Below are 16275 nucleotides of genomic sequence, written 5' to 3'. Positions count from 1 at the left end.
AATTCAATTCATCATTCATTGTTTCCAACAGATATATCCTGATCGTATCTTTGGTATTATATACACTTGTCTAGGCACTAGGTTCTTTCTTAAAAGCATCAGCATCCTAAGTGGGAATGTTTGCCAAAATATTGTACAAGAGACCAAGTCCAGGCTATAACCAGACAGAATCAGAAATGCTGGGTATGATTGACCTTATGTTTGTTTTTAACCTTTCTGATTGGAAAGAGACTGCCCTTCTTTGGGCTACTCAATAGTTTGTGTGTGTGTGTTTGTGTGTGTGTGTATTTTAAGATTTATTCATTTATTTGAAAGAGTTACAGAGAAGGAGAGGCAGAGAGAGAGATCTTCAGTCTGCTGGTTCACTACACAAATGACCAAAATAGCCAGAGCTGGGCTGATCCAAAGCCAGGAGCTTCTTCCAAGTTTTCCATGTGGGTGCAGGGGCCCAAGGACTTTGGCCATCTTCCACTGCTTTCCCAGGCCATATCAGAGAGTTCAATTGAAAATGGAGTAGCCAGGACTCAAACCAGCGCCCCATATAAGATGCCAGCACTGCAGGCGGCAGCTTTACCCACTATGCCATAGTGCTGGCCTCTCAATAGTTTTAATAGTTTTTTTGAAGATTTATTTATGCCTTTATTTATTATTTGAAAGAGTTATGGGGGAAAAGGGAAGATCTTCCATCCACTGGTTCACTCTCCAAATGGCTGCAACAGCTAGGGCTGGACCAGGCCAAAGCCAGGAGCCCAGAGCTTCATCCAGGACTCCGACATTGGTACAGAGGCCCAAGGACTTGGGCCATTTTCCTCTGCTTTCCCAGGAGCATTAGCAAGGAGCTAGATTGGAAGTGGTGCATCTATGATTAGAACTGGCACCTATATTGGATGCAGACATTGCAGGCAGTGGCTTAACCCACTATGTCACAACACCAGCTCCCATGATTGACTGTTATGGTAGGACTTACGTATACAGGCTTCTTGCTAGTCCAAAACTGTCAGAGTAACCAGAAAAATCCTAATAGGTGATTTTAAATGCATGAAATTCCTGAAAACAAAGTAGAAGGAAGAAAAATATAATTGAAATAAATATTGTGTAAAAATAGATGCTATAAATATGTGATGGGCCCTACAATTAAAAATCAAAATGCAAGTAACATTATATTGTTTGTTTTATATTTCATTTTGCATAGATGAATGCTCAAGAAATACTATCTCTTTGAAATAAATGAACTACATAATCATAAAACAAATATGAAGTACATATTCAATGAATATTTTGAAATAAGAAAAGAATGTGAGGATATAGGAATATCAGTTGTTTTTACCCAGTTTTTCGAAAATTCTAGAAAACTTTGTACAAATTGAGCCAGGCTGAAGGTGTTACCAAGTTTCTACAAATGTCTGGAAGTGTTGAAAAATGAACACAAATTATCCTCTCTTTTTTAATATAAGCGGTATGATCTTAAGAATATGCAGCACACATTTAGTACTTGGTGTTGTATCTACAACCTAGCTTATATATATCAAATGCCATATGAAACCAGTAATGTCACCCAAGAACAGAAGTACACATTGTCAGTACTTACTAGTTGTTTAAAACAGTGTTGAATCACATATCTTTAAAATATAAAGCATACTTGTTTTATTAATGTATTACAGACAGAAAACCTATATAGTGCTATGAATGTGATTTTATGAAACTAACAATGTCAGCTAAATATCAGTAAACAGAACTTTAATTAGCAGGGTTTGTATTTGCCTTGACATCCCGGGGATATCTGGATCACCCATTGCCTTGAAAAATGTCAGGCTACAGTATTTGAACAAATTCTTTTTACTATTTTCAATAAATTCCCTTGGCCAAATATTGTCATTCTATAGTTCTTAGAGAAATATGCAAATATTGAATCACTTTTTTTCATAATAACCATTTCAGCTTTAAATATTTGAAGGTTAGCTGAAGACCTTCAAGAATTCAAAAGCAGAGATCCTGTTCACCTTCTTATCTTTGTTTTCCTGATGCGTGCTACTTCCTTACCCTTCCCACCTCAAAAATAAATAAAACATCAGGGTAAAGCTTAAAGGCAATAGATAAATAAATCAAAAGGAAAAGAACAGATTGAAGAGAGTGAGGAGAATGGATTCTCACTCTTTGATTTAGTCAGTAATTTAGTGATTCTCATTAAAAACCTACTCAGTGTAAGGTAATGGTCTAGGCATTGAAATATAGCAGTAAGTAAGAAGCAGAGTGTTTTGCTCTCAAAGCTGCCATTCTAGGATGTATATATGTTCTGTGTTTATATTGACAAGGAAACCAGGGATACTACAGGCCCATTTGTGTGAGTGGTACCTTCTGTGTTTTTTCTGTAAAAATCAGCAAATAGGATTCCCCTTTCTATGACTTTATCCTTGCCTTTCAGAACTAGTCCATACTAAGGCACTTAAATATGAGGCCATCAATGTAGATGCTTTGTATTGTTTATCAGTAGCATTTTGAATTGTTTTGAGTGTAAGAAAATCATTGATTCTCTAGGTCAATTTAATTGCAAATGGTTGTGAAGTAGCTAGAATCTCAGATATTTCTGTTGTTGAGTCTAAAATTTTCATATAACAATAAAATACTTTAAAAGTGATTGTGAATATGAATTAATGTAATTCCTTCAATATTTTTACACATTAAGAAAAAATTTGATTTGAAATGATTAATATTTTTTACCTAAAATTCTTCTTTAGGTTATTTGTTAACAAGATTTCAGCAACTTTACCTGTATCTCACTGCTGGAAAAGAATATGAACACTATTTTATAGCAATTTAATTGCACTTCAGTATATTCCAAACTTTGTTCTTATCAATGTTTAATAGTTTAGGGTTAGATTATTTATTTTTTAAAGAAAGGGGTTAACTGACAAAACTTTTTCTATAATAATAGTAATAATTGCAACTAATTTTTTGAGGTGCCCATCTATATTCTAAAAGCATTGCTAGATTAGCTCACAATTAGATTAGCAAACCCATGTGTGATACAGCCTGAGTAATACTATTTTTTTTTTCATTTTTTATGTGAGAAAATTAAATCCAAACAAGGTTAAGCAATTCATCCAGGGTCACTTAAATAAGTAGTGAATTTGAATATAAGACTAAACGTTTGTTATCAGAACATTGTTGTAAAATGGAATTTATGTATTTTATTGCACTCCTTGACCATTTAAGAAACTTGTTGGCTATAGTGCCATCTGATGAAATCTCCAGTAGATATGCAATGCTGTGACCCAATAGCAGTTTATCAGCCCTTGCAAGATCATTGTTTCTTCTTCTCCCCCAAGCCTTACCCAAACCTCCAGGAACTCCAGTAGTGACTGAGAGCACAGCTACAAGCATTACACTGACATGGGACTCTGGGAACCCTGAGCCGGTCTCTTACTACATCATTCAGCATAAACCTAAGAACTCTGAGGAACCTTACAAAGAAATTGATGGGGTGGCGACCACACGCTACAGTGTTGCTGGACTAAGTCCCTACTCAGATTATGAATTCAGGGTTGTTGCTGTCAATAACATTGGGCGAGGACCTCCCAGTGAGCCTGTGCTAACACAGACCTCAGAGCAAGCTCCATCCAGTGCCCCGAGGGATGTCCAAGCACGCATGTTGAGTTCAACCACCATTTTGGTACAGTGGAAGGAACCTGAGGAGCCAAATGGACAGATCCAGGGATACAGAGTATATTATACAATGGATCCCACTCAGCATGTCAATAACTGGATGAAACACAATGTAGCTGACAGCCAAATCACCACAATTGGCAACCTTGTGCCCCAGAAAACATATTCTGTCAAAGTGCTGGCTTTTACCTCAATTGGAGATGGTCCTCTCTCAAGTGACATACAGGTCATCACTCAGACGGGAGGTAAGTCTACTTCAGCCTGGAACACAGGGCTGGAAGGAGGAGTTGGTGGTTAAGAGGGCAAAGGGCCTTTTCATGGGTTTTGAATTTTGTGATTTAGGATTTCAAAGTGAGAAATTATGATAAGAGACCAAAGAGGTAATGGGCATCTGAAAAACTCACAGTTTCAGCAGTGGAATACATTTAGTACCCTTTCTTTTGTAGTTTGTAGAAATGACTTGAAGACTTCACTGCACAGGATGAGTGGATGCCTCCTCCTCACACTATTTTGAGAACAGAAAAAAAAACTATACTTCTTTATACTAGTGACTCTGTTAGCATAATCCCCTGCAAATATTTAATTTTTGTAAGATTGCAGGGTTTAAGAGTAAAGTTAGGAATAAAACTTTGTCACAGAGCTTTGGGTATTTAAATTGCTTTGACTTGCCAGAAAGTTACTTGCTTAAAAGTAAATACATTCTGAATGTATTTGATTTTTGTTTCTCTTTGTATGGCTCCAGTAGACAAGGAAAGCCACGTGTGGCCCGACTCACTCATCTTCCTAGGTGCTAGAGCAGATGCCAAACTGTTTTTTGAAGAAAAGCTTGGCCCTTCCAGTGGTTTTATTTTCATGAAGGGATGTCGAACTTCTTTGGTCTTTGATTCAAAATGATCAGTTTTGCCTTTGTGGGAATATGAAATATCAGGATTCTGTTATAGTTTATTCTTGAGCATCTGAGTACTACTTGTTTGACTGCTATTTGTATTGGCCATTTTTAAACTTGCATCAGTCTCTGAGTGTTTGGGCATGAGGCCATTGGCTTATTCTGAGAGTCTACCTAAGAACTGTATTATTGGAGACAACATCTATAATCTATGGATGTAACTCATAGCTAATTCCAGCAATAAATTAGTGAATTTTCTGGAGTGTCAGAGCTAGATGATGCACCCATTACAGTTCGTACATACTTGTATTTCACTGCACCGCTGACTTGTTTTCATGTCATGGACTTTATGAATGTCCAGACTCCGTAGGTTTACCTTTTTGTCCTCATTGCTTAGAAAACTCTGATAACATTTATAGTTCACCTGGCTTTTTTTTCTTACTGTCATTTGGTTCTCCTACGCTTGTTTGTAGATTTACTATTTCCACACTATATGAATGCTAACTATAGAAATATATATTTCAACACAATCATACTAAAAACATACATATATCTTCCCGGCTTGGCATTTCTAGTGCTCATTATTTATTTGGTTTGTTAAGATCTAGAAAAATACTTTCAACTAATTTTACCATAAAGCCTTCTCGTTGGAAAATGTAGAAATCTATGAGTGTTGTTCTATTTTTTCTTGACTAAAAGTAGTCAATTGCTAGGTTTTTTTAATGATAATGTTACAGCAGCTCCATAACCGTGAAAAATTATAAGAAATTATATTTGAGTTTTCTTATTTTTATTTGTAATGCTTTTAAAATCCCTAACATTAGAGAAACATAACTAGGGTCTGAATTCCAAGCTACTGTTGGTTAACTGTGTGGCCTTCGGTGAGTTACTTCATCTCTCTCAACTGGAGATCTCTCATCTGTAATACTAACCAACTTACCGCGTTTTGTAGTTACATCTATTCCTAGGGATGTTGTACCAAAATGCCATGTAATAAGTGGTTTAAATGATACGTGGAATGTTCTTTGGCCTACAAGTCTAAAACCAAGGTGTTGTTAAGGTTGCTTCTTTCTAAGGCTATGAGGGAAAATATTTTCCATGCCTCCCCCTCGCTTCTGGTGGTTTGTTGGCAATATTTGTTGTTCCTTGCATATCCCACCACAACCCTCACAGGAGCGGTCTGGCAAACCGCTACCTGTCCCCTGGAGGCAATTTGCAGTTCACTGTCCATTTTGACACTAATGGTTTTTCTTCATTTCTGCTGGGCACGGGTACCAAGCCCCAACCAGCTCTCCTGCACTCTCTCCAGGGGTCACTTAACAAGCAGAACAAAAGGTACGGAGCAAGTCCAACTTTTTGCTGTTGCTCACACATTAAAAAAATTAATGATAATCAATAGAAAGCCTTCATTTTCAGCTGCCACCAAAAGCCACGCACAAGTAGTCCCAATCCTGAACCTGAGGAATTAATTATCTGATTTCTGAGGGGTTGTTTCTCTTTTTTCAATAACCTTAATTTTCTGAGGATTTTTTTTCAAGGTCAGTGCGCTGCATAAATGTTGTTAAAACATGAAGGGACATTTTCAGTTATGGAGTAAACCTGGGTTTTGTAGAGATGGGGATGACTACAATTCTTATCTGATTGTCAGCTTCCCATTGTTGGAGATGGGTGGAATGGGACCTTTCCCCTAGACATGCCAGCTCTCAGTTCTCCCTGCACGTCTGCTAAATCTGATGGTGGCACGGGAGGGCCAGGTTCCTGGGGACATTCTTCCCTTCCTAGCTTCCCTCCTTTCTGACTTCTGCAGGTGTTTGCTACGTGCTTCCTCCCCTGTGCCAGGACTTCCCTAGACCCTGAGTAGGCCCAAGATCCTCATGCCAGCACCTCTAAGATGTGCAGTGGAAGAAGCCCAGGGCCAGTCTCCTTTCTTCCTCTCTTCCTTTCTGCTCCACCCCATCATTTCCACAGACTAAACAACCAAGCTGGGCTTTGGCTTCACACATTATCTGCTTTCAGATAAACAAGTACCTTTATGGAAGCGTCCCACCTGCTGGCAGGGCAGTCCTGGGCTCCTCTAAAATTTCCAGCTCCTCAAAGCCCAGTAGGGTGACAAAAGCCTCAGGAGAAGCAATGGAAGCAGTATCTTTGAAACTTTGGTGGGCAGGAGGCCAGAGTGCAGGGCTGACACTTAAATGAGAATGAATCCACTGATCAGCTTTCAGCTGTAGCCCAGGTTCACATCACTGGGTTGAGGAGGTGGGGAGGTGCTGTTCCTATTCAGGAATGAGATTCATCTGGGGTTTTTGCACAGAGACTTGTGCCCCATTGAAAGAAGAGGGAAGACTCTCAACTTGACCTGAGGTCATCCAGCCCAGTAAGTGCTCTGACTCTGGAGGAGAGGGAACATTCCCTTGTGTTATATTTCTGCAAAAATGATTTTCTTAGAGCATCCCTGGTTGTCCCATCTGTCATCTGTCTGCAGGGGACCAGAGGAGCCCTTTTTTCATGTGAGACCTTCTCTTGGAAGTGAAAGCCCTGTGTGCTAGCTAGTGTAGAAGCATCATTTGATCTCCTCCTTCATCTTTGCCTGGCATTCCCTCTATAAGCTTGACTGTATCCAAATTTTCCTTTTTGTAAGAACACCAGTCATAGTGGATTAGGGCCTACCCTAATGACCCAGTCTTAACAAATTTCATTTACCATGACACTATATCCAGTTTAGGTCACATTCTCGTGAACTGAGTGCTATGATGATTTTTTTGTGGGATGGAGTTAAAACTCATAACTGGTTTAGATTAGATAATGGATAGAAACATGTTATAACTTAGTAAATATAATACAACATTATAGCAACTAATATATGCCAGGCACTGTGCTATGAACTTTGCATGCATTAATTCTCACATTTCGAGTAGTTAGTTAAACATGGAATTTTTCCATTTGTTACTAAGTAAGTTTAGGATCAAAGAGAAAAGAAAAAGATTCAGGAACTTGTCTTGGGCCATAAGGTTAATAAATGGAAAACTAGAATTTAAATTGAAGGCATTGGATATTCATAATTAGGATTACCTTTCAAAATAATAATTTGTAATGTGATAGTTTTAGTGCTTTTAGCAGGAGAGAAAAATACACTGTGTCATTTGTTTATATTTTATTTAAGAATTATGTATTTAGGACAGCTTTTAGAACTTCCCATAGCAAAACTACATTAAAATATATAGATAAGAAAAAAAATTCATCTGAAAGAAATTGAAAGAGTAATTTTTTTAAAAGATTTATTTATTCATTTGGAAGTCAGAGTTAGAGAGGAGAAGCAGAGAGAGAGAGAGAGAGAGGTCTTCCATCTGATGGTTCACTCCCCAATTGGCCGCAATGGCCAGAACTGCACCAATCTGAAGCCAGGAGTTTCTTCCCGGTCTCCCACGTGGGTGCAGGAGCCCAGGGACTTAGGCCATCTTCCACTGCTTTCCCAGGCCATAGCAGAGAGCTAGATCAGAAGTGGAGCAGCCGTGTCCCGAACTGGTGCCCGTATGGGATTCTGGTGCTTCAGGCTAGGGCATTAACCTGCTGTGCCACAGCGCTGGCACCAAGAGTAATATTTTTTATAGAGGGCTTTTATACTCAATCACCAGATTTGACCCTGAGCTTTACAACTCTCAGTTTAAACATAGAATTATATAATATTTCATATCTTTATTTTCTGATGATGAGAAATTTTAGCTAAGAGCGTATTTCCTAAAATTCACCCATTACACATGAATCCTCGAATCAAAAGAATCGTTGATTTTACAATACTTACTGGTGAAGTACAGAATGTTGGAGCTTTTGAAGGGAGGAACTAGGATCACTTAGATCATTTCTCTCTTTTTTTTTTTTTTTTTTTTTTGACAGGCAGAGTGGACAGTGAGAGAGAGAGAGAGACAGAGAGAAAGGTCTTCCTTTGCCGTTGGTTCACCTTCCAATGGCCGCTGCGGCCGGCGTGCTGCGGCCGGCGCACTGCGCTGTAGATCATTGCTCTTACTGAGACAATAATTTGGGCATAGCTGATGCCCAATATTTATAAGCAATGTAAATGAATGTACATATGAACTCTGGAAGAGGCAATATGGTACAATAAGGAGAGTAAAATTAGGTGTTTGGTTTGTGTGATGATGTTAACACTTCCTGGCTGCAGATTTTGTTAGGCCATAATTATAATTTGGTTCATAATTTGGTTAAATTCTCAGGGCCCACTGTTATAGTGTGTTTGCAGTACTTTAAAACATGGACTTTTCTGGCCGGCGCCACGGCTCACTAGGCTAATCCTCCGCCTTGCGGCGCGGGCACACCAGGTTCTAGTCCCGGTCGGGGCGCCGGATTCTATCCCAGTTGCCCCTCTTCCAGGCCAGCTCTCTGCTGTGGCCAGGGAGTGCAATGGAGGATGGCCCAAGTGCTTGGGCCCTGTACCCCATGGGAGACCAGGAGAAGTACCTGGCTCCTGCCATCAGATCAGCGCAGTGCGCTGGCCGCAGCGCACTGGCCGCAGTGGCCATTGGAGGATGAACTAACGGCAAAGGAAGACTTTTCTCTCTGTCTCTCTCTCTCACTGTCCACTCTGCCTGTCAAAAGATATATAAAAAAGAAAAAATGGGCTTTTCTAAGATATCTTCCTTATTTTTCTTCCTTTTATAATAATAAAATCAAGCACTTTATAGAACATAAAATATTTTGTAAACAGTTTATAAAACAAATAGAAATGTGCTCATTCATTTCATGGTAAAGTTCTCATGCAGGATTCAAGGAATGAAGCAATGATTGTTAGCAGTCTGAATGTTGAGAAGTGGCTGTATGTGAATACATGAAAATATATACATATATGTAGATATATTTCATTAATATGAGAAGTAATAAATTTGCCTGGATTTTAGAAAAATAATGATACACACCAGTGCCTTCAATCACAGTTTATTGAAAAATGTAGAAGTGGTGTTTAAGTAAACAGGCCATATTGTGATTTTTTGTATTACCAATTAACATAATGTAATTCTGAACTAAAACTCAGTGATGGTAATATTATGAGGGGGAATTGAATTAATGTGACCCAGGGACTTTTTTTCAGAGATATGATTTCTTTTCAGAATAGAACTTTACAAAGCTAGATAAATGGATCATAAATTTGAGTGGTTGTTCCCAATCTCTTTGACTTTTTATCTTTAAAATATTTCTAAGAAGCTTTCATAATAGTTGCAATTTTAATGTCCATTGATGAGAAGACATATAATGACATGATGACTTGTGCCTGCCAAAATCAATAGGCTAAGAAAACCCTCCAAAATTACACAATGATTTGATCTGTTCTATAGGCTTAATTAACAAAGGCTATTTGATTTTAGTGGACACCTGCCAAATACAATGAAGTTAGTTCTGATGTAATTAATGCTGAGCTGCTCCTTTTTCTTATTGCTGAGTAGCTAATTCTTAGGATCATTGCTGGACAGACTCTTAAACCATTATGAAATATTCCATTAGAGATCATTTCTGAAATTTAATGATATGACTTTAATGCAGTTTAACCTCTTCTAGACCTATGAAAATATATTTATCAATAAAACCTATGTATTAAAGTAGCTCTTAGTTACATATACACAAAAATGTATGTTTTGATGTCTTTGAGTCTGAAATGCTGCTTTCATTTTATGTGTTTGTTCCCTGACACATTCCTATTTTTGTTTGAGTGTTTATAAACCAAGTGAGTTTAAGAGGAAAATCATCACTTTAGATATTATTTAAGATGATATAAATCAGTAAATTGATGCAGACCGATATAAATAGGGTTTTGATGTAAATATGTATATTTCTGGCAACACAGAAAGTCAAAATATGCTCTATTTTATAGTTAATGAAAAGAGTATTTCCCCTTGATTGTTAATATTGGTACAGTTGACTACATTCAGTAACTTTTAAATAGTTTAAAACATAAAAAACATAAGTTTAGTTGACATGATTCCTTTTTAGTCATACATAAATATAGATTACAGTTATATATAGTTACAGTTATTATAGAGCATTTCTTCCAAATGTTTTATGTATTATATATGTATGTTTTATGTATTATGTATTCTTCCATAATAACTGTAACTTCTGTCATTATAGTCACATGTAACTAGTATAGTTGAAGATGGGGGGATATGTGCATTAACATCTTTTAACTCAATTTTCCATGAACTTTTTAAAGTACCCTCATATTTATATTATGCTACAAAAATATTCCCTTATTAGAAAACACATTTAGAAAGGAAAGGGACATATTGTCATTTTCTTATTTAGATAATTAAAATAAGAATATAAGTTAACTATATTTTACAGAAGTACAATTAAAACTCTGATGAAGAAATGTAACAATGTATATTTTTAAACTAATGCATCACAATGAATGTTTGTTGACATTCATGCTAATTGAAGGCATTCTGGATCTTAAATCCTAATATGTCTTTTGTTCCCAAATTTTCTTTCGAAAGCATATATAACCTCTAATTCTGTGTTTTTACTATGTTCTTGAAGAAAGTCTGCTGATTTATATGAGTACAGTATAGGCCTTTGAAGTATGTATTTACCAAGTAAATACTAATGAGTAGTATCAGCTTTATATATTTTGTAGAAGTTAACATTACCGCAGATTCTGGGAATTGCAAAAGTGTTGAAATACAAACTATGACATATAAACACATTGTGCTTTAGGTTCCTAGAACTTTATCAGTCATGCTATTAGCATATGCCAACAGGCCAATATAAAATAAAGAATGAATGCTTTCCAGTTGTCGAAATTATGGATCCAATTTAGCTGCCTTCTCCAAAGAGTTTTAACAAGGAGCAAAGGAACACTGGATGTAAATGTAACTTTAATAAACTATAATGTCTTATTTATATTTTCTGACAGTTGAAAGTACAACTTGTGCAGGTGATTGTCCTTTAAGAACTTATTTTTCCTATTTTTTAAAAATTTAAATTATATAAGTTTCATGTATTTCATATATACAGCTTTAGGGACCTAGTGCTACTTCCCTCCCTACCTTTCCTCCCACCAACGCTCCAACCCTTCCTCCTCCTCCCTCTCCCATTCCCACTCTTAATTTTTACAAAGATTTATGTTCAGTTTAATGATTATAAAGTTAACCCTATACCAAATAGAAGAGTTCAGCAGGGTATTAAGAGAAAAAATACTATTCCCAAACAGAAGAAACTAGGGCTATAAGCAATCATCGAATCTCAAGATGTCTATTTCACTCCAATACATTACATGTTCGTACTCTCTTAGTTACCTTGGATCAAGGAAAATATATAGTATCTGTCTTTTGAGGCCTGGCTTATTTCACTAAGTATAATGGTCTCCAGGTGCACCCCTTTTGTTGCAGAAGACAGAATTTAATTTTTTTTTACAGCTGAGTAGAACTCCATAGTGTATATATACCATAATTTCTTTATCCAGACAACAGTTGATGGACATCTGGGTTGATTCCGTATCTTAGCTATTGTGAATTATGCTGCAGTGAATATGGAGGTACAGATAACTCTTTCAGATGCTGATTTATTTTGGTTTGGGTAAATTCCCAGGAGTGGGATGGCTGGATCATATGGTAGGTCTGTATTCAGATTTCTGAGTTATCTCCATACTGTCTTCCACAATGACTGCATCAGTTTACATTCCCACCAGCAGTGGATTAGGGTACCTTCTTCCCCACATCCTCTTCAGCATTTGTTGTTTGTTGATTTCTGTATGAGAGCCATTCTAACTGGAGTGAGGTGGAACTTCATCTTGATTTTGATTTGCATTTCCCTGATGGCCTGTGATCCTGAGCATATTTTCAAGTGTCTGTTGGTCATTTGAATTTCCTCTCTTAAAAAATGCCTGTTCAGGTTCATTGCCCATTTCTAAACTGGATTGTTTGTTTTGTTGTTTCTTGAGCTCTGTATATATTCTGGACGTTAATCCTTTATCAGTTGTGTAGTTTGCAAATATTTTCTCCCATTCTGTCAATTGCCTCTTTCCTTTGCTGATTGTTTCTTTTGCAGTGCAGAAGTTTCTCAGCTTGATGAAATCCCGTTTATCAATTTTGGCTTTGTTTCCCCAATGTTCTCTACTAATTTGATGGTATCAGGTCATAAATTTAGGTCTTTAATCCATTTTGTGTGGAGTTTTGTATAAAGTGTAAGGTAGGGGGTCTAGTTTCATACTTTACATAGAGATCCCATTTTCCAAGCTCCATTTGTTGAAGAGATTGTCTTTGCTGCAAGAATTCATTTTAGCTTCTTTGTCAAAAATCAGTTGGTTGTAGATGCATGGTTTGATTTGTGGCATTTCTGTTCTGTTCCATTGGTCTACATGTCTAAGAACTTATTTTTTCAAGGATTTGTTTGTGGCATTTATCAGACTCTGTTTTGAATATGTTTGGTTTTATTGCAACCGTAATTCTGAGTGTTGTTTATTGTTAATATTATCATTTATCAATATATTACACATATTTTAGATATGTAACATGTTAAAGTATTAGATGTATTGCAATAGTTTATTCATTCATTTTAATGTTTATTATTTTCTACTTAGGCTTTGTAACAGAGAGACGGGGGGTGTGGAGAGAAAGAGAGACAGAAACAGAGATCTTTCTTCTGGTCTTCTGGTTCATTCCACAAATACCTATAATGTCTGAAATAATGTTTAACATTTATGATATGGCATATTGAAACTGCTTTTTTTGCAGTGTTGTATATGTCAGCCTTTGTCTGTTTAGAGATAATCCCAAAAGCTTACTCACAGATTTATCTCTTCTTCTGGTATATCAGCATTGCAGATGTGAAGGCCATTCCTTCATCTCTTAATCTTTCTTCATCCTCTGTCTCTGAATCATCTTCAGTTGTTAAATATCATTGTAGTAATGCTCAAATACTTGGGACTATAATCTTTTATTTAAGGGAATTGGTACCGGTTTTTAATTTTTAGAGACATCAATAGTCATCTAGAAGAAAAACTCTACTTGATAAAAAGGACTTTTACATGTAATTTTAATGAAAAAATTTGTACTTTCCCTTAAATTTTGCTTTCCATGTCTGATACTAAATTTAACTCTTTTTTAATGTAGAATAATTGTACTTAAGGTTCTTTGTACTTTCCTTTTTTTTTCACATGAGTTCCCCTAAAATCAGATTTTCTCAGAAGAGTGAGGTTCAGCTTGTTGATGGAAACATTTACAGCACAGAAAAGTTGTCAAATAAAATAAACGGCACATAGACAAAGACCTAGTAAGTGAAGATTTTTTTAAAATGCCAATAAGAAAGGGTGATGTGTAAAGACTGTGAGAGCATCATATTTGCAAATATGTATATGTAAACATTTATATATAATCTGTCTATATAAATAAATATGGAGAAAAACTTTAATATGAATGTAAAAATAGAGCCTGTATAGCCACAATGCTTGGCATAAAAATTCTGTTGCTAGATCATTAAAGTACTCCCCTTGGTCTCCAAATGGGACCTAGAAAACAAATATGACAATCTGGAGTCCCTTAAAGTCTACCTATAAACATATTTTATAATAATTAGGACTAATATGTTTGGGAATTTAAACATGTATCCAATCATTTCAGTCTCCCCTCTCTGCCCCCTGTTCTGTTGGCCCTGGAATCCTCACTTTCATGGTCATTGTTTCAAATATGACAAAATAGGAGAAAGTGATATGTTTGAGTAGACCCTCAATTCCCAAGAAAGTCTAAATAGTTGCATCTTTAAGACATTTATAAACCTAGAGCATGATATAATGAAAATTTAAGACACTAGTTTATGTGCTGAATTTATACTATACACCTATTTTGTCTCACACAGTGATTTTTTAATTCAATTATTTTCAATCCTTAAACATGAAGGATTTTATCTTGGAGACTCATGATGAACTTTTATTGAAAAAGTCAGAAGCTGAGTCAAGACCAGACTCATTCAACAAGGCAGCGATCTCTTGGCACTACACATGACCTGTCATCCTTTTTCAGAGTGGGCAGACACTCTTCCATTGGGACTGGACCTCAGAAAGAGACTGAAACAAGTAAAAGAGAGAACCTTCTGTGTATTAGATGAGAAGATTTGCCATCAAGTTGTCTAACCAACACTTAATTTGGGCATGAAAAAGACAACATGCCCTCTGAGACTTTAACTTGCTTATTTAATTCATTAATAGAAGGAGGAAGCTTTTAATGGAAACATGGTTAGAAAATCAGACAAAACTTGTGCCACTAAACAAAAAATGAAACATGGAGGCTAACCAAGAATTTGCCCATGGCAAATTAAAAGCAAAGAGAAAACCATTTAAGAAATAATTAGGTATCTGAGATGTCTTCAATCAATGTCAATTTACAAATAGCATTAGGAGGAAATATATAGCAAGTGTAGTTATCCTGAGAGTTATCCTTGAATGTTGCTTCTGGTTCTGATTCCATTTTTAATTATTTGTCTTATTTGTTTGAAAGGGGTGTGTGTGTGTGTGTGTGTGTGTATGTGGAGAGAGAGAGAGAGAGAGAGAAAGAGAGAGAGAGAGATTGTATTTTCCAAATGTTGGCTACTCCCCAAATGGCTCCAATGACTCAGGCTGTACCAGGCTCAAATCAGGAGCCTGGAACTCTATCTGGGTCTCCCACTTGGATGGCAGGGGGCCAAGTACTTGAGCCAACACCTGTTACGTCCTAGTGTGCCCATTACAGAAATCAGAAGCCGAGCAGGGACTGGAGCTCAGGACTCAGGCATTCCAATCTGATGTGAGGGTGTCTTAAGTGATATCATAACTTGTATGCTAAATAACTGAACTAATGTTTCTAACTTTTGACCCTATTATAGAGCATTGTGATTTGTTTTGAGTCAGGAGTTAACACAGAATCTCTTCTTTCCCAGACTTGTGTAAATTGGGGAAAAGAAAGAAATGAATCATACTAGAGAAAAATAAGTAACTTCATACAGATGCCTGTGTGTGCTTTTAGGCTAAGAAACCCTTTCATCATGTGAATCTTAGAATCCAATCATAATTTTCTCATCTGTCTGATCATTCTTGAGTTCCGGATTTATGCCTGCCAGTGCTTATTTCCCTTTCAGAAGTAATGCATTTTTCATTTGCTTTGTGATGTTTGTTTTTATTCTCCTCTATTTTCTCATCCTTTTGCTCCTTGATCTTTTATATTCTTTTGTCTTTGCCTATCCATTTAAATGATTGTGTTAGGTCACCCACTGGGCAGATACTGGGGAAAAAATATCTTGTTAGAAAAAAAATTCCTGGAGGCATTAAATTAATTAGAATCTTAAGGTCTGTTATGAGAGGAGAGAATATAATGACAGTGAAGGCACCTAGAAACATGAAGCATTGATTATTTGTTGCCTTATGCATCAGTCCAAACTTGAGAGTGCCCTCCTCCTGCCCTGCCCTCCACCCCCTACACACACACACACACACACACGAACGTGAAAAACCAAGCAGAGGAATGAAATGACCATTAGAGATCTTACAATTATTTCTTACGTTTAGACTTTTAATCTCTCTTTAAACAAAGGTTATTCTTTTAGTCCTGCTACAGAATAATGACTATAAAAGAAAACCATACATTTTATGTTCAGAGTCCTCTTTTCCTGTGAAAGTAATGCTTCCATCATTATTTTATTTCATTTTTTAAAGATGTATTTATTTATTAAATAATAAGTCAGATCAGAGGAGGAGC

At 36.6% G+C, this 16275-nt stretch overlaps 1 protein-coding gene across 36 annotated transcripts in view; it reads left to right on the top strand.

Annotated features, from left to right (window-relative positions):
- Window positions 1–16275, top strand: part of PTPRD (protein tyrosine phosphatase receptor type D) — a 1783257-nt gene that overhangs the window by 1585909 nt on the left and 181073 nt on the right. For all 36 annotated transcript variants that reach the window (XM_089316625.1, XM_089316627.1, XM_089316774.1 and 33 more), the window contains one exon: window positions 3327–3908. In XM_089316625.1, the coding sequence (XP_089172751.1) occupies window positions 3327–3908 (582 nt within the window). The remainder of the gene's footprint in view (window positions 1–3326; window positions 3909–16275) is intronic.

This window comes from Oryctolagus cuniculus, chromosome 1 (assembly GCF_051225735.1).
Source record: "Oryctolagus cuniculus isolate XC-2025 breed Fujian yellow rabbit chromosome 1, ASM5122573v1, whole genome shotgun sequence".
NCBI classification, from domain to species: Eukaryota; Metazoa; Chordata; class Mammalia; order Lagomorpha; family Leporidae; genus Oryctolagus; species Oryctolagus cuniculus.
This window is presented reverse-complemented; position numbering and strand designations above follow the sequence as displayed.